Below are 25,056 nucleotides of genomic sequence, written 5' to 3'. Positions count from 1 at the left end.
GCCCAAGCTAGGGATTAGAGTGGTTAAATAATTTGTCTAGTATTACAGTGAAGGCATTGAGACAAGAACCAAGCCAGCCATCCAGTTTTGTGCTCCTGCTCAGTGCCCTCTTAATCCAGTCCCTTTGGCCTGTCAAACATAGCAGGAACAGCAGTCCCAGATGCCATCAGATCTTCCCCCACCAGAGCATTTCTGACCTTTCGAACTCCTCCATGAAGCTATTCTAGGCTGACAGGTCATCCCTGCTTCCTTGGCTTGGACTGGCTTTTTAGGGTGAGTAAGGAAGGAGACTTTTTTTATGTTTGCTATTTATAGTAAGGTATTTAAATAAATAAAAGGAGAAGCATGCTAACCCCGGGAAACTTACTAAATAATATGTTCCCTGAAAATCTTAATGTATAGAAATAAATCCCTCTATTTGGGTTTATCTGTATATATTGCATAATGCAATTTCATTGCAGATGTTATATATTTGGCCTTATATCTTACTACAACCCTATGAGGTCAGGACTATTATTTACTCATTAATTCCTTTCTAGAATTATGTGCTAGCTACTGTGTTTCCATTTCAATGCTGAGACATGGTACAAAGCATGGCCACTGCACTCATAGAATATATAGTCTATTGGGGGAGATAGCCAATAAACAAATAATTAAAATGAAAAGCTATTAATTGTGGTGAGTGCTGTGAAGATAAGGAATATGATGTTGAGAGGGTAAAATAGGGAAAGATAGCCCAAGTTAGGAGCACTTTCAAGAGTCCAGGGAGAAATAGTGGTGCATAGACTGGAGGAGTGGCAGTGGAGGAGAGGACAGGCATGATTTGAGGAATCTTTACTAAATCCACAGGACTTTCTGATGGATCAGTTTGGTAGTGGGGGTGGGGTGTGGGAAGGGAAGGGAGGACTAGAAGGATTGGAGATACAAATCTGTTACATCGACTATATATTGGTTATAATTAAGATAGGGAGCATAGAGAAATTAGTAATGAGTAGAGTGAGAAGGCAGCTGAGAATGAGAACTTTGAAGAACTTCAATACTAAATGACTAACTAGAAGGAAAAATGGGAGCTGCTAGAGGTTTAGCACACACAGCAAGTAAGTAGCCTAAACTCACAACTATTATGTTCTGCTGGCTAATCTATATTTGGATTAAAAGCATCACTTTGGATTTGAAAGATGTTAATGGCTATAACAAATTATCTATGTTAGCCAAGAATTGCTAACTAGTCCCATAAAAATATATAAGAGAGCTTAAACTGGTGTTGTTTTGAAGCTTGCAAAGTATATCTTCAAATGTTTCCTCACAGAGAAGTGGGAAGGAAGCCCTGCAATGTGAAAGTTGAATGCAATCTCAGAATTTTCCTGTTGCTGTGAAAGGGACTAGAGAGATCAAGTAGCAGTAATTATAATACTGAAGTCCTCAAATTGGAGTACAGGAAGTATTTGTGAGGTGTGTGGTAGGGGGACAAGGAATACTGAAAGAAAACTGATAAAGATGTTACATCTGCTGGAACAATTTTTAGTTGGTGGTTTTGGGAAATATTTTTTTTATTGATTTCAGAGAGAGGAAAGGAGAGGGAGAGAGAAATGGAAACATCAGTGATGAGAGATTGTTTGGCTGCCTCCGGCACACCCCACACTGAGGTTTGAGCCTGCAACTCGGGCATGTGCCCTGATTGGGAATCAAACCATGACCTCCTGGTTCATGGGTCAAAGCTCAACTACTGAGCCACACCTGGCAGACCGGGAAATAGTTTCAATATTAAAAACAAACACGGAGATCATTAATAGAATGCAATGCTTGCATTCATTTTAAAGATAAACTATAACTCCCCCCAATTCCAAACTTGTAAGTGGTAACCCCCACACTAGTTTCTTGGGAATACCCATTCACTTCCTGCTGGTATTAGGGAGACTGTGAAGGAAAGACAGAGATGCACTGCAAGATTACCTTTCAATTCTATACAAGGATTCAAAGAGGCCAGTGTATCCAGGGAACATTTTTGGATTTTTAATCACTCAAGAAGTGATTAAAGGCCATATGGACTTGAAGATAAAGTAAATATGAAGTAAATACTGCCAATTTATGAAACTTTCCAATGTATTTTTGAATGACTTTGTTAACTTTCCCACACTTATTGATAGTCAGAAATGTGAAAACAGAGAAAATACTGCTTGTAGGGAGATCAGTGTAGTATTTCATAAAATATTTCTGTTCCCCATCCATATGAAATATACATGAATTCCAAAAAGCAACTTTTAAAAAAACACATACTCTTGACTTACTTTTCCAAATGATCCCTGCCCTAATACTTTTAAAAGTTCAAATTGGGAAGGATCTGCCTTTTCATGTCCTTCCTTTACATGATGTGTGATTGCAATTTCTTTGATACTGCCTTCTTCCTGTTGATGCAAAAATAAAGGGAAAAAACAGAGTCAGAGCTACTTCTTCCAGGCATAAATCAAGCAATATAACTTTAGCAAATCATATTAGAAATCCTCACATTAACATACACAAACCACCTTTACTGATCCACCAAGTAAAGAGAAAACATACTAGTATGCCAAGCAAATATTACTTTCAAGTTAAATGTCAGGGACAAATACCAGCCTACCACATTTTTTTCTTTTCTTCTTTTTGCCTACAATAATATTTTTTGTAGTGCATATGAACTATTAGAATTTAAATGTGTTACACAAACATAAACAATTATTTTTATTATTATCATATTCCATATAAATGTTTGAGATCAATCAACATTTTCTGAGACATTCACAAAATATTGGCAATACATATAGGGAATGACAAAGATTTCTTAAAAAGATATAGCAGGGTATCCTAATGTGGTAGCTTTTGAAACGAGCAGTAAAAGGAAAATAAGCTCTCCCTAGCTGCTTTGGCTCAGTGGATAGAGCATCCGTCAGAGGACTGACGGTCACTGGTTTGATTCTGGACAAGGGCATGTACCTCGGTTGCAGGCTCCACCAGGGATGGGGCACATGCAGGAGGCAACCAATCGATGTGTCTCTCTCACACTGATGTTTCCCTCTGTCTTTCCCTCTCCCTTCCATTGTCTCTGAAAATCAATGGAAAAATGTCCTTGGGTGAGAATTATAAAAGGAGAGAGAGAGAGAGAGAGAGAGAGAGAGAGAGAGAGAGAGAGAGAGAGAGAGAGAGCGCTTCTGTAAGAGGACAAAAAAAGAACCCAGGCCCACCATTTTACCCTGTAAGTTAGAAGCTGTATTTTGTAGACTGTCCTATTACTTAGGCAGCTTAATCATTTTAGACTCTCTCAAAACTTTGGCAACAATAATAAAACAATCCCCTAATAGGGTGTAGTCCTTTGTCATTTCACATGCATTATTTCCTTTCATTCTCACAACAATCCTGTGCAGTAGGCATTAGAGGAGAATCTAGCATCAGCTGACTCTATGATTCGACCGCCTTTCCTGGGCACTTTTCTCCAAATGAGACCAATGTATAAGGGCCTGAGAGTGATAGCTGCTCATAGCTACATTAGGAAAGAGGAAAGCAAGTTTAAAAAAACTTTAAAAAAACAAAAAACCCCCAATGTATATCTGCAATTGATTAAGATTTAGATTAAAATCCAGCAAATGTTTATTAAAAGTACCTACCATATATCAAGTCCAGGTTAGATGCTTTTTCACCATGTATGTATGTATGTATGTATGTATGTATGTATGTTGATTTCAGAGAGGAAGGGAGAGGGGGAGAGAAAGAGATAGAAACATCAATGATGAGAGAAAACCATGGATTGGCTGCCCCCTGCACGCCACCTATTGGGGATCGAGCCCACAGTCTGGGCATGTGCACTTGACCAGAATCAAACCCGTGACCCTTCAGTCCGCAAGTTGACACTCTATTCACTGAGCCAAACCGGCTAGGGCACTTTTTCACCTTTTATCTAACATTTATGCTTCACGACAAATCTTTGACTACATATCAGTGTTAGAGAGAAGTGACGATAACACAGTGGAGTACTCCCCAGAGCAAGCAAAAACATTTCAGAATTCTCTACTGACTCCCTCAATTCACCACTGGAAAACTGACAGATTTTTAAAAGGCAAAAATGATTTGAATACTGTACAGTCTGAAGTTTAAAAAGATTAAGTAAAGATCACAAGCCAGTAACTGACAGACTTAGGGCTCAATTCCAGATCTTCTGACCTCTAATGACTTCTAAAACAAAGCTCTTAGCATTACAACCACGCTGAGACTGTCAGAGGCTCTTGGTGGTTCCCCATCCAAGATCAGTGACAGTAACAAACTAACTTACTCCCCTCGTCTTTGTAACTGGTATGTATCTCTTGGGTCAGTTAGCTAAACTGATTAGAGAAGTAGTCTCTGAACTTTTGGTAGCACATCCTTATTAGTAATAACAATTTAGCATATACCAAATATTTGTATACTTGTTAGCTTACAAATTATATACATGTACTTTTTGTATTAAATTATATACATTATACATGGAAATGAAACTATAAAGAAGTTTTCTTCTTTATTTTCTGTACCCCAAAGTACTGTTACTTCACACTTTGGTTTCTAGATTAGTCTAGAAACCAAGTTCATGGATTGGATTCTAGCATGTGCCAGTTAGCTTCCTATGGGAAAAAAAACTATCTGTTCAAGAGTCTAACAGGAATCTAATGTCCTTAAGTCATGAGGCTGTGAAGAACTATACTATGTACCATTCTCTATGTTTTACCACTGTTCTTTATTGGGTAAGTGGGATGTGACTTATTAGGCTGTAATATTTTATCATCTTATATTTCACAGCAAATACCTACAATTGTCTGTCACAAATAAAGATGCAACACAGGCAGGAAAGGATCACTAAAATAGAAAAGTTTTGTATTTTGTTGTAGGCATACAGGATTAAGCCTTACTCTCATAGTGTGAGCTATAATCAGGCTATGGATCTCAAAATAAATAGCAGTTACTATTCAAGAAAGAGTTCATCTTATGTCTACCCTTCCTTTCTTCTGTCAAAAAGTTACTAAAAACAGTCTCCCTTTGATTCCTTCATTCAATAAACATATAATAAAACACATACAATGTATCAAGCATGGTACTGGGAATACTTTTCATTTTTTTCTATTTCCAATATCATCCAGGTCTAATCCTTTATCATCTTTCCTGTAGAAAACTGAAATTAGCTTGGCTACTCAACATGCCCCTTTCTGCCACTGCCAATAAAATTCATCCTCCTGACAAATTCATTTTCTGAAAGCAGACATATGACCAGACGGCTCAAAAACTCCTCCAAATTTTCTCTAATTAAATGCATTGCTTCACTTTGGCATTTGAGGCCCTCTACAATATGGCCTCAACCTTCTCTTCCGGTATTATTCCCAACATTCCCTTACATGTAGCCTGCCAACCTGGGTTATTTTCTGTTCCCTATTTTTCTTAATCAAAAGTAATACATACATGCACGTGACAAACCAGTGACAGAATAGCTTATGATAAAAAGAAAGTCTCTCCTTATCTCCAAACGTAGCTTTTTTAAAAAATTAGTTCTTTCAGCACTTACATTAGTTCTTAATTTGTTAACTTAAGACAATGCCTACTAATTTAAAAAGAAAGATGGACTAACTTATATTATGCCCCTTCCTTCCATTATCTTCCTCCCTGCTGTTTGATAATTATATTACTTTTACATAAACCTCTTGTCTTTTCTATCAGTTTTTTTTGATAGAATCCTAATTCTTTACTTTGTAAAAGGAAGCTAATAGTGCCCATAATTCTCTGGAATCCCCCCCCCCCCCCCCGCGTGCTGCTAGCTGTATCTTTACATTTTTATTAATATTAAGACAATTAACATTCTCTCCTGTAACCACAACCAAATCCTTCATGCTTTCTCTACAGCCTGATTCTAAAAACTGAAAGTTTATACAACAGCATCCATATTTTCATGACAATATATTGGTCAAACACAGGCTAAGAAGTATATTAAATTTCCTTTTACACATGGACCTATAACAGTGACTTCCAGAATAATAATCCAAGGGGACTTAAAAATAACAACACTTCTTCAAATATTTAAATTCATGATACACTTCAACTTTGATTTCCCTAGATTTCTTGTAGTTTTCTATTTTTCCTGTTTCTAACAGCCCCAAATCATTCTTGTGGGGAGGGAGACATTAATTTGATCATTATTCTTAATCTTTTCTTAGCCCTTAACCATACTTTTCATTCTTCTGAGAGCCCTCTCTTCCCCCTACTACCCCCCAGTGGGATGGGTTGTTTTCTAGCTCATGTTGCACAGCTATTATCTTGGGATATCTCTTTCCTGGTTGAATTCACTATTTTTAGTTTCCATGTCTTTCTCTTTCTTGGATTACTCCCTTGTAACTTCCTAAGAAAGGTGATGTGGAAGAAAATTTTCTGAACCTTGAACATCTGAAAATGTCTTTATTTTGTTTTCACGTTTGTATAGTTTGGCTTGGTACCAAATTCTAGAATAAAAACAACCTTGCCTCAGAATGTCAACGCCATTGGTCCATTGCCTTCTAGCAACTAGGGCTGCTGCTGAGATGGGTGATGCTAGCCTGATATAAACATTTTGGTAGGTGACTTTAAGATTTTTCTCTGTCCTTATACTTCTGAAATGCCACACTAGTGAGATACCGGTAAATACGGGTCTTTTTTCCTTCAGAATGCTAGATGCTTGGTGAACCTTTATAATCTAAAGACCTGAATTCCTTACCTCTGGGGAACTCAAACATTTCTTTGATAACTTCCTACCATCCAGGGTTTCTCTCTTCGCAGCTCCTTTATTAATTGGAAATTGTATGTTTGGAATTGAATCCTTTATGTCACTTATCTTTTTTCTCCTATTATCTGTCTCTATTTTTCTGACTTTATTTTCTTACCCTTATACTGAACTTTGTATTCTGGTAAATTTTATCTTTAAATAAATAAATTTTCAAGTACTCCTTTTCTTAATGTTTCTTTTTTTAAAAATAGCACCTTCCTCCACTTCCTATCATATCCCCCCACCCAAAGTGAATGCAATCATTCCAAATCTCTGTGAGGATACAAACTGGAATTTTAAAAATCCTTTTCTAAATTGGGGCTCAGAGAGTACAAAAAATGTTCTTGGGAGTGGAGAAAAAAGATCAATGCTTATGGCTCAAGTTCCAAAAAACGTGTCACTGTTTTATCCTCAATACATTTTTCTGTTCCTTCCAAGTTCAATTTTTACTAAGCACATCAGCAAACTATATTCTATCTACTTTTATGTATATGTGAAGTCATAGTAGCATAATAGGTAAAATATCCGTGATGACCAGATTGTGCTTAATGTCACCAATTTTCCAAGTTATGGAACCCAAAGTATTTTATTTTATATTTACTTTTTTTAAACCATAAGTATTTTAGAAATGAATCTGAGGTTCAACTAGGACATATTACTAATGCTTGGGCAATCTTGTACAACAGGCAGAAAAGCAACAATGTGATGTTCCACTAGCTCATACCTGTAAATCCAAGGACATGGATGCAGAAAGAAATCTCCAATTTCTGAAGGCATTGATAACCCAAGGGCAGACTGACATTTGCATATGACAAACTTATCTTACTAAATTACCTGTTACTGACATAAACCTGTCACATGAAAATACAGAACTACAGTCTGACAGTTTGTAAAATTGTGTTTTTGCCTTTAAGTACTCAATGAAACCACTATAATTTTATGGGAAAAGAATTTTGTCAATGAAATTGAGCAAAGATAGCCCTACCCGGTTTGGCTCAGTGGATAGAGCATCGGCCTGCGGACTGAAGGGTCCCAGGTTCGATTCCGGTCAAGGGCATGTACCCTGGTTGTGGGCACATCCCCAGTAGGGGGTGTGCAGGAAGCAGCTGATTGATGTTTCTCATAGGTGTTTCTAACTCTCTATCCCTCTCCCTTCCTCTCTGTAAAAAAAATCAATAAAATATATTTTTAAAAAAGAAATTGAGCAAAGGTATTAAGTTTTATCCATTATAATTACCCTGTGAGGCTCACATATTTTTACATTCTCCAGCACAACTATATTTTAAGTGATACATGTTGACCAATGTCACCCCAATAAATTTTAAAAATTCAAATAAATGACACATGTATACCTGCCCATTCATTACCATAAAAACCTTATTTTACGTATTTAAAAAAATATAATAAATTACATACTTTTATATTTAAAAAGTTTGTTTATTTGATAAGTAAAAGTCTAGCTATAGGCAATATTGTGAGGCTGGCAGCTGGTTTATATCATAAACATGTATCACTTGTCTGTACTCCCATCACTTTCAACATTTGCCACCCCGAGACTGCGTTCAATACCCTCAAGCTATGTATTAGAATCCACCCATTTAAACATTTATTTATTGAGTACCTAATACATGCCAGACATTCTTCTAGGTGCCTGAGCTATACAATAAATGAAAAAGACTAAAATCTCTGACATTTGTGGGGGAAATATTATCATCATAAATTACCATTATTTATGTTAGAACATGATACATACGATAGAAAAAATATATTATGTTGGGTAACAGGGACCAGAAGCACAAGGGTGGTAAGGAGGGGTTGCAATTTTAAATAAAGGCACCAGGGCAGGCTTTATTTGAACAGGTACTGTTGGAGCAAAGACTTGAAGGAGGTGAGGGAGTCAACCACCTGGGGAAAGAACATTTCAGGCAAAGGGACAAGACAGTGCAAGGGCCAGTGTGGGAGTACACATGGAGATAAGTGTCTCTGGAACAGAGAGCACATGAAGAAGAGGAAGAGAAGAACAGGTCCGAGAGGGATTAAGGCTCAAGTGGCTCTCATACTTTTGCTTCTTTTTGATTGCCTGGTCCCAATGAAACTGTTTCTGTTCTATGACATATTATCTTAGGCCCATTCCTTTTTGTGAGAAGGCAATTCATATTATGGGCCAGATACTATGCTAGCTGTTAGAGATACTAAAATAAAGAAGAGTATCTGCCCTCTAGAAATTTACCTAGGGTTTCAAAGATTTATTCCTGGATAGATACCTGCTGAGACATGGCCCCTCACAGAGAGTCAATTTAATTAAAAATACATAATTTTAGAAATTCTGTGAAGAATGTCATTTTAGACATCACAGAAAAGTGGCAGAAGAAAATTCATGGATAGGCAAATCTTTTGGTGTTCTTCTAGTCACACAGAAAGTCACCTTGTTTGTTTCCTAGGACCAACAAAAGGTCTATAAGTTCCCTCTTAAATGATCTTTAAGGTCCATGCTTTAAAGGAAAAACAACTTAAAATTTTTTTCATGCTGAAAGAGAAAAAAATACAATTTTGTTCTTAAAATGTAAAGAAGATTACAGAAAAACAAAACAAATCAATGCTGTCTATTTGAGTTATAGAAAATCTAATGGTGGAACATGCTAATATTAAGAAAACAAACTGGGTGATATTAATTGATTTTAAAGAATGATTCAACATTTGGCATTATGCCCTGCCTTGTATACAGAATTTCCTTTTTCCTCCCCTCCCTTGAGTCAGGAAGTGTGTTCTTAAGGCATTTGTATTTTCTAAATTGTTTTGAATGTCAGAAAATATTGTTGAAGTTTGAAGTAAAATATTTAAACAGTCCTTGGTAAAAGCCAATAAATATTTTCTAACGATGGATATGTAACCATTTTTTGGCTTAACGTAAAGACCTTACAAATGAAAAACGTACACTTTATTTACCTCTTAAAAGTAATCCAAAATTAAAATATCACTCTCTACACAGATACCTATAGTATCATAATGTAGTGTTTCATTTTAAAAAGATACGCTAATTTTCTAGATGATCAAGATACATAAAAATTATTTGGCTGTAACACATAATTAAGCTGGTTATCCAAGCCATGGTGATAAACCACATCTTAATTTATTCTAGATTATAATGTGACCAAATCCTATTTAATTGACTTGTAATGGATGATAAATACACTCAGCATTTTTCATTTAACCAAAGTCTTAAAAGATTCTTCCAAGCCAGCTTCTTGTTTCCATGTTTGAGAAAACAGCATTGCTGGTTTTCCAGAGTAACATTCTTAATCACTGCCACAAAAAGCACAGTTTTCTCCCAATCGAGAATCCCAATCAACAAATTTAATTAATTCTCTTTACAGAGCAGCAGGATAGCACAATTCTCACAGCAAAATATCTGGCAGGATTTTAGATTAAATATAGTGCAAATTACCATTCACTAAGCACATTTTAACAAAGTAATGCTTTGAGAACTGCCTATTCTAAGTTAGATAAAATGACTTGCTTAAAGTTACTTCAACATAGTTGATAAAAACCCTCAAATTTTAAAAGGAACGAATGTCAACAAAAATCTGATTTTAAGTTCGACTGTTTAATATATTCTCCTACCCCCCCCCAAATTTGCTTATATTATAGTAATCCCTTAAATATTAGTAATTTTGTTCATGCCTGGTTTAATATTGAGAGTTATAGCCATCTGTTTTACTATACCAAACTACAAACATTAGAAGATAAAAGTTACTCCAACTCTAAAAGACCAATGTAAAAATAAGTTTACAAAACATACAGACTTGGAAATGTATAAAACTCACAAATGGCTTACTTTTAATAAACAGAAAAATAACCCTTTAAAAGTTCTATAAAAACTGGTTTCGAATTTTGAAAAGCTTCTTAAAAGAACATATAAAGTAATTGTTTAATTAGTATAATTATAGTTAGCACCAATTAAAACATTTTAGTCTTTAGTGAAGTTGAATAAAGCTTACCTGTATAGAGCGAACACGAAAAGACAAAAATTTAAACATGGCTATGAAACCATGATGGTGATACAAGAATTTCTGACCGTAAACTTAAGTTAGAAAGGGAAGGCCAAGCCCCTGCAAAGTTTTCTCCTACTAGCTGTTCCGGCAATTAGAAAATTTCCTGTCAGGCGGGTCCTGAAATGCCAGAAAAAGAGGCCTGACAATTTTCCTGTGGTAAAAGAAAGGAGAAACAAATGGCAAGGGCACTAATGTAGCTGATAGGTAGAGAGGCCAGAACAGGAAACCAAAACAGATTTGCTGATAGCAAAATCCTGTTGAAAAGTTATTTACTCCTGGTTCCCAGCAATCCAGTGAATTTTCACAGCCAGTGAAATGAACATTATTTTTTTCTGAATCCTGAGAAATGCCAGTATTTCTTAAGTATATGATTCTAAAAGCAACTGAAACTAGTCAGCACTATTAATGTCTTTGATGTATATGTGAAATTTAACCCTTTGTAATGTTCATACACACAATCCAAAGGATAGTCTCAAGACTATTTTAAGGTTATATATAGACAGGTCTTGGGTGTTCCCTGTCATTGAGGAAGAGTTTCATAACTATGGGAAGAAAATGACCACATGCAAAAGAAACTTTTTGATTGTGATGTAAGGACAAATTCTTCCTGTCTTAAGTGCAAGTAAATTACATTTAAATTTACATTGGTTATGAACATCAATTATCAACCAGGTTAAAGATGTCAAGGCCCATAGCTAAAACTCACATTCCTAGTTGATAAAAACGAAATTAAGAAGTCCAACTCCCTAGGTTATTACTGAGCAAACAGAAAGAACACTTACTGAAGAAGCCAAAGTGGAAAAGGAGGGGTGAAGCTCCCAGACAATGTTTTACTGCATCCTCTAATAGCTTTTAGAAGTTCATCTAAAGTATTTTTGCTTTGGAAAATATTTTTTTTAAGTATGCCAATATTCAGAACAGTATAAAGATAGCAGCATTTAAACAAAACCGAAGGACAGAAGCATGAAGAGCTGTGAGAAAAAGTGCTACTTATCAAACATTTAGTCTATGTGTAACCAACAAAACACTCAAACATTAATCTACACTGCCAATACAAATTTAATAAAATCACTAATTTTTCAAAACCTGAAGGGCTTCTAAAAAACCCCAAGAACAATGAGCTGGCTCTGTGGATGAAGAAACTATAGTCGAGGTAGACACGTAAATTTCATGAAGGAGCTATATCTACAATGGGAGCTTAGTGCTACAGGTACCACATGAAAGGCCAGGGGCTCCCTTCCTGCTGTATCAAATTTTTATGGCAATGTTCTATAAATGTTCCTGCTATATCAAATTTTCTAAATGTTCTATAAATGACCTAATGTAAGATGAAGAATAAAAAATTTTGCTCAAGTAAAAAAAAAATCCTATGTAACTAAATACATTAGAATCAACTGGGACCCAAATAAATATCCAAAATAAAACTTTGAATTCTGCCTGAGAAATTGTACACTCTCTTGATTAAAAATGCATACCTAAATTTCTTAGCATTTAGAAAGTTTTCCATCAGAACAAGAACCTTCCCATTTTCCAAAAGGAATTACTTAAGGCTCCTTACAATGCTGCAAAAGGGCAGTAAGGCTAGAAATGTCAAGAAGAAGCAAACATCATGGTTATTGTACAACAGATTAAGATGTTCAAAACAAAATAGAAGTGCCTCTGTATGGATCAGTCATCAACTTTATTCAAGTAATACTTAAGAACAGAAGCAACGAAATAAGCTTTTTGGAATTTAAAGGATTAATCTAAATTGACTTTAATGACTACTGATGCTCAGGTTAACAAGTTACATTTTGCTGTGCATTGTGCTTTTTAATATTAGCACTATGAAAATGAAGCAATATTTCAGATACCAAAATCTGACATAAGTCTCCCTTAATTAAAATAGCGTAGTGCTGCTATATAATACTTTAGAAAAAATAGATTTCACCTACTGCCTTATTTTTTTTTAATGTTTATTGATTTTAGATGGAGGAAGAGGGAGACGGAGAGAGAGAGAGACATTGGTTGTCTCTCATATGTGCCTCAACTGGAACCAAACCCAAGACTTAGGGATGTGTCCTGACCGGGATCAAACCCATGACCTTTTGATGTAGAGGATGATGCTCCAACCAAGTGAGCCATATTGGCCAGGGCTCATTGCCTTATTTTAAAAAAATAGTAAATCTTTGGTTAAATGATCATGTGAAGTTAAACATTATATTTTGTCAAGTCACTCACCAAATCATAGGAAAACAAAAGTAACAAACAGGACAGTAAATGATGGTACTTATCCACTGACATAAATTAATAGAGCTACAACTTGTCACTGAAAAGAAGAAAGTTTCTGTTATTGCATAATGAAAGGGCAATCTACAGAGATAACCAAAATACAAAAATGTGGCATATTAGAGAAAGACTCATAGATACAGATCAGGCAGACAGCTCTGGCGGGGGGGTGGGGGGGTGGGGGTGGGGGTTGGGGGTGGAGGGATTGAGCAAAAAAGAAAAAAAAGATAGAACTCATGGACATGGACAATAGTGCAGTGATTTGGGAGGGGGAGCAAGGGTGGAGGTGGAAGAGGGCATAGAGGGGATAAATGAGATGGAAAAAATAAATTAAATGCTATATATTCACCAAGAAGATTGGGTGTGAGTAGACATTTATAGACATTATAAGGAGAATAGAGACTTCTGTTTTTCATTGTTTTTAACCACTGAAAGAGGGCCAATTTTACTGTGAACTTAAAACAACTCTAAAAAATATAGGTGATATATGGGAAAAAATAAAAGATAAACAGTTACAAAAAAGAATAAATATGACACTATATCTGAAGGTAAAGTTAGGACATTTGGCTACCTATTTGGAAAATACAGAAGCCATAAAGGAAAATATTGATATAGATTTGATATAAAACTAAAAACAAAAACTTCTCTACATCAAAAGGCACCATATGAAAAGCAAAGACCTACAACCAAGATTACTCTACCTAGCAAAGCTATCATTTAGAATTGAAGGTCAGATAAAGAGCTTCCCAGACAAGGAAAAGCTAAAGGAGTTCATCACCACCAAACCAGTATTACATGAAATGTTGTAGGGTACTCTTTAAGAAGAAGAAGAAATAAAAGATAAAAAACATGAACAATAAAATGGCAATAAATGCATATCTTTCAACAATTGAATCTAAAAATCAAAATAAATGAACAATGAATCTAATGAACAAAATAAACTGATGAATAAAATAGAACTAGAGGCATAGAACATGAAGCAGACTGAGGAATCTCAGAGGGAAATGGGGAGGGAGGCTGGGAAGAGAGTAATCAAATAACTTATATGCATATATGCATTAACCATGGACATAGACAATAGGGTGGTGAAGGCCTGGGGTAGGGCAGGAACCAGGTGGAGGGGGGAATGGGGGAAAAAAGGGGGACATTTGTAATACTCTCAACAATAAAGGTTAAAAAAAAAACCCCAAAGAACAAAAGGCACCATAAACAAACTTAAAAGATTAGCTCACGTGATTGGAATCCCTTACAATCCTGTTACAACTCATGACTGAGCAACTGCTTTATTTGGGTGTTAACTATCACCTAACAAGAATGAAAGCTCTTAAAGCCCTTTGTTACATTGCTTAAGGCATTTATTACTATTTGAGCACATCCTATTGCCCCTACCAGATTAATCTTCAGAACAGGCATCATACTTACCTTTGTATTCCCATAGCAAATAGCACGTAGTAGGAACTCAAATAATGGCTGCCTGAATAAGTATCATATGCTGAAGTCTGAAATGGACATAACCTGTGGGATTGTGTGCATGAAACTAGATATTATTATTCATTCTTTTCCTGCCTCTAACTCAACTTTCTTTACATTTAACTTATTATAATAAATGTTTCAGGTAGTTTTTTCTTCCTTTGTAAATCTTACTGGTTTCATCTACCTTATTATTTAAAGAGTAACTTTTATTACAAAAATTATGCATGTCCATTATAAAAACTTAAAAAATAAATATACACAAAAGGGAAAAAACCCCCAAGAAAATAAAAATCACTATTTTGGTGCATTTTTCTCAGTCTTTTTCTGTATACACACATGCACACATTTAAACCATACTACCTATATTATCACTTTTTTTCTGTAAAGGGCCAGAGACAGTAAATGTTTTCAGCTTTGCAGGCCATATGGTCTCTGTCAACTCTGCCACTGCAGTGGTAAAAGGAATGGGTGAGGCTGTGTTCCAATAAAACTTCATTTACAAAAACAGGTGACAGGTTTTAGGTTTATTTTGCTGACCCCTGCTCTCTATTATTAAATAACCTTCAATGCATTATTCATGAGTACATAGGATTCTACTATACAAATCCCCTGTGGTTGGGTATTTGATCTTCTATACCACTGGGATGTCCCCATCCTTTGTGCACATTGACAAACATTTAGAAATAATTTCTAAAAGTGAAGTTGCATTTCTAACAAGCAGAGTTTGCAGCATTAAGATTTTTTTTATCCTAACTTATTTGCCAAGTCGTCCTCCAGGAAGAACCTAAAAAATGAGGGAATCACACCAAGACCTCAGGTAGGGGCAAACTGACAGCCAAGCATAGCCAGGAAGAGACCAAACCTGGTCATGCCCATCTCTGTTTACACATGAGCTCCTGCTGATTTTGCCCTACCGCTGACTTAAATAGTTGCTACAGAGACCATATGGCCTACAAAGCCAGTAAAATATTTACTGTCTAGTTTCCAGACAAAGTTTTCTGACAAAGTTTGGTCTAGAGCCTTCAAACAGAAAAAGCTGCAGATGTAAAAGACCTGAGATAAGAATCAACTTAATGAATTCAAAACAAAGGAAAGACCTTAGTGACTAGAATGTGAACACCACAGAAAGAGAAGGAGATGGGGAGGTAGGATGGGACCATATTAAGGCTTTATAGATTATCAAAAAGGTTAGATTAGGATTTTATTTCAAGTATAATGAGAAGCTAATCTTCCCAATTTTAGGCAATGGCAACATTACCAATCTCAAAAACCTGAAGTTCTTTTTGACTCTTTATCTAATTTTCTTCCCTTCATATTTGATCTGTCAAGAAATTTTACTTATTTTATCTCTGAAATTAACCTCAAATCTATTTCTAGTTCCTCTGCTACTCTCAGTACAAATCCTCATCATCTAGTGCCATCTAACTGGTTTTCCTGCTTTCCAATTTTCCCTGTGCAATCCCCTCTTTTCACAGCAGCTAGAATCATCTTAAAACAGAAATCAGACCAGGTCGTACTCATACCTCGAATTCTGCAGTGGCTTTGCATCACAGCACAAAGCCCAAATTTCTCATAGTCTATGGAGCATAAAGCAAACACTAGTAAATACTACCTTGATCCTGAGTTGGGAATATACTGGCTAGATCATTCAAATATGATGTCAATATTTGATTTTAGACGTGTTTTATCATGTTAAAGTCAGATTATTTCCTTTTTACTAAAAGAGGAATGAATAAGCAATTTTTACAAAATGTCATTTTATTATCTATTAATATGGTCAGTGTTTCTCCTTTGATCTACTGATTTAATAACAGATCTATAGATGTCCTAATACATTTGTATTTCTGGGAAAATCCATTGTTTTAATATAGGTCTGTATTTGATTTATGACTTTTATAACTATATTCATAAATTAACAGTTTTCTTTTCTGTGTCAACTTTCATTTTTAGACCTATGCTAACTTTATAAAACAAACTAGAAGGCAATGAAAATTTTCTCTATGCTTTGAGAATTTAAAAACAACAGGAATAATCTATTTCTTGAAGGTTTGAAAGATTTCTCCTACCAAAACATTGAGGCCTGGCTCTGTAGTTTCGAAGAGAGGGCTCATTCTTTAATAACTTAAATTTCTCTCATGCTATTATTGGTATACTAAGTTTTACTATCCCTTCCTAAATGATATCATTTAGATTTTCCTATAAGACCACATATCTCAGCAAGACTTTCATATTAGTATAGAGTCATACTTAGTATTCTATTTTAAATTAAAGTTAAGGAAAATTTCAAGCATATCTAAAAATAGAATGGTAAAACAAACTCTTTTGTACCTAGCACTTATCTTTTAACAATGAAAAACTTATGTCCAATCCTGCTTCATACTTCCCCCCACTCCCATACTTAATTATTTTGAAGCAAATCCCAAACATTATATTATTTCACCTGTAAATATTTTTTTAAATATATTTTATTGATTTTTTTACAGAGAGGAAGGGGAAGGGAGAGGGATAGAGAGTTAGAAACATCGATGAGAGAGACACATCGATCAGCTGCCTCCTGCACACCTCCCACTGGGGATGTGCCCACAACCAAGGTACATGCCCTTGACGGGAATTGAACCTGGGACCCTTCAGTCCGCAGGCCGACGCTCTATCCACTGAACCAAACCGGTTAGGGCAAACCTGTATTTTAGTTGTTATGATGCTTTAATCTCCTTCCTATCTGTAATTATATCTTGTTTTGCTTTCCTAAAGCTGTGCATTTGTGTGTGTTTTTTTTCCTGTTTTCTAATTCACTGATTTTGGAATTTATATTGAATTCCTTCCTCTTGCTTTTTATAGGTTTACTTTGTAGTTCTTTCTCTAGCTACTTTCACTGAATTCCTTTATTTGAATTCTCATTTATTAATCTATTATCTTTCAAGTATAATTCTAACAATATCATTTAAGATACTATTATGTTCTAAGCACCATGCTTTACATGAAATTATTTCAGTTAATTCTTGCTACAATGAGGTAAGTACTATTATCCACACTACAGATGAAGAAACTGAGGCTTAGAGAGAAGTTAAGAAGCCTGCTACCCAAATTCACACAGTTTGGAAGTGGGAATGGCTGTGACGTTGGTGGTAGTATAACCACATACTTTTATCTGGGAAAAGAGTGTATATATGTATGGCCAGTGGCTGACTTAGGTCAGAAACCAGGAGGTACTAAATCTTTTGATAAGACCCTGAAGGAAGACAGGCCAGTAGAGAGTCCACAGCCAAATTTCTGAACACTGTTCTACACCATACATTTGTCAAACCCAATTATCAACCATCTTCATGGCTCCATGACAGCTGAGCCCTTCTGGAGAAAAACTAAACCCTATGATAAAAATTTAAAACTAACATATTATTAATGAATTCCTTAGGATACTTTTTTTTTGGTATGGATCATTCAATTTTTCAGACACTAAAGGATATACATTTAAGTACAGGAGAAATACTCTCTAGCACACAACCATCAGTAGATAATGTTAAAAAATGATAAGGTTCTAAGGTTTTAAATCAGAGATGGGAAAAAATTTTGTGATCATCAACTTGAATCAACTGGCAGTGGCTTCCGACACCACTGAGAGAGGTTGCTTCTAAGGCCCTGTATCAAGGGAAATCTCGCTATGAGCATAAAGAGAGGATAAGGGGGCAGCAGCACCAACATCCCAGGTAAAATCTTGCAGGAAGCAGCAATACACCCTAGCTGGCATTTCTCATTTCCCTATCCAGACATTTTTTTCTACTTAGCCTGATGTTCTTTTTACTAAGCCATGTTTGTATAAAATGGTTTAAATGAAAAGACTCGTTTAGGTAAAGGGGTTATAACTTTCAATATGCCAGTATTTCAGGTTGACTCAATAAAACATTTATACTGGCACAGAACTTAATCAAATCAGTTTGCTCCCTTTCCAATATGGATTAGATCACTCGAGCTGAAAAAAAAAGGGGGGGGGCATTGTGATAAATAGACTAGAGCAGAAGAGAAGCAATTTTGGATCAGAGGTACCGTATGAGTTAGGCAAGCCATGATTTAAAAAAAGGGGGGTGAGTTAAAAAGCTCTTAGGTATGAAGGAAAGGGACACTAGGAAGTGAAAGTATAGCCCTGAAAGCCAAATATGTAGCAAAAGGAAACCTTGCACGCTTGGAAATGCTGACTATTACACACATACTCCATTTAATGCTACTATACAGTGCTAATTATAATGCTACTTATATCAGACATATTTTCCTTAGTGGCATGTACTTAATTCAACTACAGTATATTTTTCCCATGCTCTAAGCGCTAAAATATACTCAGTCGATGAGAATTAGAACAACAGACAATACTTTATACTAGTGATTTTCAACTGGTGTGCTGCAAGAGGTACACTTGTATGCTGCAAGAATTTTTAAAACATACAATACCTGACTATTTAGTCAGGGGTACTGACCTCTTTTCCCTTAGATTGTCAAATAAAAAAATGACAACTGCCAACACAATAATAGCAGTCCAGTGTGAATGAATCAAAATTGTACCTTTTTTGTCAGATGAGCAAAAAATATATTTTGTGGCATGCTGCAGAATTATAGTAATTAGTCTATGTGTGCCATAAGATGAAAAAGGTTGAAATCGCTGCTGTACATAATTAGTCAATAAGTGCCATGAATGTACCACCCCACAAATGTTCCCTGCCAATGAGCGCACTATTATACTTCCTATGCTGAGTGGGTTCTTCACTGTCTATTGTCAACTCTGCTAGGGCTTGCTTTCTGTAGTTTATTTTGTGTTTGAGCCATGATGACTGCAAGAGGTATGCAAGTACATACTGGACTCATGGTTATGAGTATCATTTTGGATCTTCAAATGCAAGTTTTAAGGCAGCTTGAGGGAACCTTCAAGGACATGGAGGAAACCAGTGGACAACTGGGAACTGGTGAAATTCCCTGGATCTTCTGAAGACCATCATATACATCACTACAGCCTTAGGGTAACTGCATTGTATAAACAGTAGCTGGAGTAACGGCATGCATGGAAGTTGGGAGAAACTACTGCTAAAGACCCATCATGACTTCAGAGGACTTGAACAGGGCACTGCTGGTGTATTCTTGCCTGTGTCCTTCATAGGGGTGCTGCTCCTTAATCTGGCATTTAAAGTATTCTCTAATCCAGCGGTTCTCAACCTGTGGGCCGTGACCCCTTTCGGATTCGAACGACCCTTTCACAGGGGTCGCCTAAGACCATAGGAAAACACATATATAATTACATATTGTTTTTGTGATTAATCACTATGCTTTAATTATGTTCAATTTGTAACAATGAAAATACATCCTGCATATCAGATATTTACATGACGATTCATAACAGTAGCAAAATTACAGTTATGAAGTAGCAACGAAAATAATTTTATGGTTGGGGGTCACCACAACATGAGGAACTGTATTAAAGGGTCGCGGCATTAGGAAGGTTGAGAACCGCTGCTCTAATCTATCTTCACTTTACCTTTTTAAACCATTTTTATCACTACTACTTTAAACAAGCTTTCTCCAACCCTTGACAATCATGCATGTGACTTAATATAAGAACTACAGTGAACATTTACTTCAGCCAGTTTCTTCTTAAGGTGAAGAAAACTCTTTGTAAATGTCCTAGAGAAATATAGTAGCTTTCTGTTCACCCTTTGCAAGTAGAAAGGGTGGCTCGTTCCTCTACTGACATATTTAAAAAAAAAAAGAACTACAAAGACTGAGTTGATATATACAGTGTTTAGGACTACAGTAATATATTTACAAAGTTGATGTTATGAACAATTAATGTATGCATGGTCATTAGAAAGAATAATAAGGGGAAAAGAAGGATCAAAGGACCAAATTAAGAGAAAGTCCAATCATTTTACAATTTTGTCAGCCACAAAATCACTAGATACCACCCTAGATCCTAAGGGCTCTATTTTATCCTGGGTGAATAGTCTGAGAGAGCAGGCTCAGCCGCTGGAAGGAAGAGGACAGGAAAAGTAACACTCGCTGGATTCTTACTTTTTGCTAAGTATTTATTTATCTCTTTTAACTTTCAAGTCCCAGAAGAATCTTTACCTGGTACTATAAAAACCATTAAGAGAATTATTTCTCACTAAGCAAGAAACTGCTTTAATGATTCTTAGATGACTATGGAGACCTAAACAGTCAAGACTCCCTATTTCTTCAGCATGGATCATGCAGAGCATGGAGTCCTCTGGCCAGCTAATAAAGGATGAAAAATTCTGGAATCCAGGAAGGTATCTTGGCTTGAGGTGCTATACAGCACTCTACCTTCTGCTAGATAGTCTTTCTCCACAGCCCCACCAAAATAAAAGATAAAAATAACAAACTCTCCAGCAGGGAAAGAACAAGACATGGCTAGAGCTTGAGAAAATTCAACTAATTAGACATAAATATGAATTAATATGCAAACATTCCTGGGGGAGGGAAATGGGGTTTGGTGATGACTATCCATTATATTCTAATATAAGCCAATTGAATGACAAATTTTCTTATACTTTATGAGATATGTGAAGGAAATAAAAATATTTATTTCAGGTGCTTAAAGAAAGGATCATGCCTTTAGGAAGCCAGAAGGAAAACAGCATTAAAATTACAAAGATAGAAGAGAAGTGGATCTAGGATATGGGAAGGAGTCAGATTGCAGGGCAAAGAATAAAGGAAAGAGAGGAAGAGAGGAGGTGCAAAGAAAGGGAGAATGCAGCCAAAATGGAATGGCTCCACCCCAAACAGAAACCAGGAGACATGTTCAAGGGACAACATGAGGGGCAGCTTAGTAAGCTTTTACTTGATCTCCCTATTTTCAGCCCAGTAGCTCACTCCACCTCCTACTATGCCTGGGGTTTCCCAAGTCTGGAGTCTCTCTGGTTCATTTTTCCCTATGAAATACCTTTTGTCTTTTCCGGGGAGAGGAGAGAGTATAAACTCTTTACATAGTCATTCAACCAATCTCTGTTTTCAGCTGTGTGCCATATCTTCACTTTCCATAGTACCTGATAACATCATTCTTAAGCTCATCTGGAGCTTTGGGTCTCTGAATAAGGCTTGCTTCCTGCTGATATACTCCTCTAAAAGTATTTAGGTCCTATAACTTCCTCTTGTTAGGACTCTTTTATCTTCTTTTCATAATTACATATCTTGATTCAATTACAGAAGTCTTCTAATTTCAAAGACCACATTTCTGTTTCTTATTGTTTTAGGTGATAATTTCTCAGAGGAGAAGAAGCCTAAAGCAGCTTTATCTTTCCATTTTAAAACTAAAAGTTTCTTTGAACAATAATAGATACAGAGGCAGAGCTGCCTCAAACTGATTGTCAAACTGCAGCGGGTTGGGGGGCAGGAGGGAGGGGGGTAAGAGATCAACCGAAGGACTTGTATGTATGCATATAAGCATAACTAATGGACATAAGACACTGGGGGGTAAGGGAGGCCAGGGGATTGTCAAGGGCGGGGGGGGGGGGAGGACACATATGTAATACCCTTTGTAATACTTTTAGCAATAAAAAAATAAATAAAAAATAAATAAATAAAACTAAAAGTTTCCCTTATATGCTTTTGTGTCTCCAGCAACCTAATAGAGTTCTTGGCACCCAACAGACATTCATTAACTACTTGGTTAATGAATGATTACCCGTAGTTACAAACTAAGCTGCTGTAACAAGAAGATCTCCAAATGCAATGACTCAAACAGGATAAGTGCCTATTTTCCTCTCATGGAGCACTCCATAGGTAACAGGATAGGTTAGAGTGAAGAGGTGTTGCTAGATTATTAGGTCATTAAAGACGCAGGTTTCTTCTCTCTTGTTATCCTCCATCCATCTTATGATCTTGCCGTGGTCAAAACTGGCTAATCATTACACTCTGCATTCTAGCCCATGGAAAAGGAGCCGTTCAACCTACTAGAAAGCCTACCAGTTGACAAATTCCACACATACAATTATCTCGTAGTTTCTATAGGCCAGGAATCTGGGCCAACAAACATGTCAGTTTGGAAGTATCCTTCTCCACCATTAAGTTTCAGATGAGATTCTAGCCCTGGCCAACTGCTTGACTGCAGTCTGTGAGACTCTGACCCCTAAAGAACCCAGTTAAGCTGTACACAGATTCCTGGCCCACAGAAACTGTGAGATAATAAGTGCATGTTGCTTCAAGCTACTAAATTTGGGGTAATTTATTATGCATCAAATAGATAACTAATATGACATCTCAATTTTCACTATTTAAATTATCAATAACTGACAAAATAAAAAAATTTAATTGTACATTAAAGGCAAATATAATTTTAAAGTATAAAGCTAACATATTTTGACAATCTTTTGGATTTAATGCCATTAAAGAAATATTAAATATTAGGCTTTTATGTTATACTTAAACCTAATTCCTATAATCTGGAATGCTCTGCTCAACTAAGATATTACCAGCAGTTCACCCACACTGCTGGTAATATCTTAGTTCTATACCTTTTCACTTTATCTTTAGAATGCAGTTTCTTCCACAGGTAAGTGTTACTAATGCTGTGAGTACTTTGAGGGAAAGAATGAGCCATATAATATTGCAATGAAAAAACTGCTTTGATTTTAGGCTAAAGAGAATAAAAAATTTGAAGGTTTGCCTTCCAAAAAGAATTGTTACATGAAGGAAAAAAGGCAGTTGGTGGCAGAAAAATCAATATTAACACCTACTGATTGTTTTTATGTTTGCTTAAATGCCAATAAATGTATACTCTGGACTAATGAAGTAAAATGCCTCAAATGTTTTGGGAGTTACAGAAATGTGACCAAATGTGAAGGCATCCGTGGGCACCAGACCCCATGTCCGGGTCCTGTGCTAGCTAAAGCATAATTCATGCATTCATTTAATTAACAAGCACTTATTGGGGTGCTGGATATAAAACAGGGAATGGGTGAGTGCCGCCCACGCACGGCTACCACCCACTCATGCTCGCCGGGAAACTACAGCTCCCGGCAGGCCCCACACCGTAAAACAGGGAATATATCAGACATGGTCACTGCCTCATGCAGCTCACAGTTTAGTAGGGAATATAAACGAATAAATAAGCAATAAAATCTAGTGTGGTGCTGTTATTTAGGGCATGCATGGACTGCTGTGGCAACACAAAGGAAAAACACTGAACTCAAGGTGAAAATTGAAGTGACAGTTGTATCAGGAAGATGTCTCAGTTGAAGAGATATCAAAACGTGGATCTGAAGGATGATCAGGAATTAACTGGAAGGGGGTGGTAAGGGAAAAAAAATTCTGGGAGAGGGAATATCACCTCTAAAGGCCCAGGAGCAAAAGAGAACCTGATACATTTGAGTGATTAGACTTTCAGTACAGGGTAGATGTGTGTGTCCAGGGAGGATATAAAGAAGTATGCAAGGCCTTATTATGCAGGACCTGGTAGGTCACACTGCAGAGTTTGGACTTTATTTAAAGACAGAGCAGAGAAGACATCCCTCTTACAATATAACGAAACCTACAAAATTCTCAGAATATCTTAATAAGAAATAGACAAAACTATATGCAAGAAACCATAAAATTTTGATAAAGGTTATAAAAGAATATCAAAATAAATGAATATCCTTGGATGTGAAGACTCAATATTATTAAAATAATATTATTATTTACAGTAACTGAAACTGTATGTGAAGTCAAAATCTTCAGAGATGTTATAGGTTGAATTATGTCCTCCAAAAGGTATGTTCAATATTCCCTATGCTACACTTTACATGGTATCACATGGGTACTAGATTTATTGGGGTATATAAATGTCTGTAAGGGGTATATAAATGTCTAATCACTATGCTGAATACCTGAAACTAATATAATATAGTATGTCAAATATAATTGAAAAATAATCCTGGCCAGCATGACTCACTGGTTGAACACTGACCTATGAACCAGGAAGTCAAGGTTCGATTCCTGGTCAGGGCAAATGCCCAGATTGCAGGCTCAGTGCCCAGTGTGGGGTGTGCATGAGGCAGTCAATCAATGATTCTCTCTCATCATTGATGTTTCTATCTCTCCCTTCCTCTCTGAAATCAATAAAAATATATGTAAAAAAAGAAAAACAAAATTTTAAAAACTGTTAAAAAGGTATATTCAAGTTCTAATCCACTGTACCTGTGAATGTGATCTTATTTGAAAATAGGGTCTTTGCAGATATAATAATATTAAAATGAAGTCAAACTGAAGTTGGATGAGCCCTAAACCAATAGACTGCTGTCTTTATAAGAGGAAAATCTGGATACAGAGACACACAGGGAGAATGCCAAGTGACAACAGAGGTAGAGGTTGGAGTGATGTGTTTTACACCACCCAGCTTGTGGTACTTTATTAGGGCAGCCTTAGGAAACTGATACAATTGGGTATACAGCAATTTTATATATGATAAAAGAAGGATCTTAAATGAGTGAGAATGAATTTTTT

The 25,056-nt window shown here is 36.1% G+C and overlaps 1 protein-coding gene and 1 non-coding gene across 7 annotated transcripts in view; one reads left to right on the top strand and one right to left on the bottom strand.

Moving 5' to 3' along the window:
* Positions 1-25,056, bottom strand: part of RPS6KA3 (ribosomal protein S6 kinase A3) — a 112,831-nt gene that overhangs the window by 56,124 nt on the left and 31,651 nt on the right. For 5 of the 6 annotated variants that reach the window (XM_023753676.1, XM_006088532.3, XM_023753673.1 and 2 more), the window contains one exon: positions 2,289-2,405. In XM_023753676.1, coding sequence (XP_023609444.1) covers positions 2,289-2,405 — 117 coding nt within the window. Of the gene's footprint in view, positions 1-2,288; positions 2,406-14,526; positions 14,546-25,056 lie in introns of those variants that run through there. The other variant, XM_023753677.1, reaches the window with a different exon arrangement.
* Positions 20,182-20,310, top strand: LOC111825984. Its single transcript, XR_002829224.1, has one exon.

The sequence above is a fragment of the Myotis lucifugus genome, unplaced genomic scaffold, assembly GCF_000147115.1.
Source record: "Myotis lucifugus unplaced genomic scaffold, Myoluc2.0 scaffold_49, whole genome shotgun sequence".
Taxonomy (NCBI): Eukaryota; Metazoa; Chordata; class Mammalia; order Chiroptera; family Vespertilionidae; genus Myotis; species Myotis lucifugus.
The sequence above is the reverse complement of the archived record's forward strand: the minus strand, read 5'-3'. Positions and strand labels throughout refer to the sequence as shown.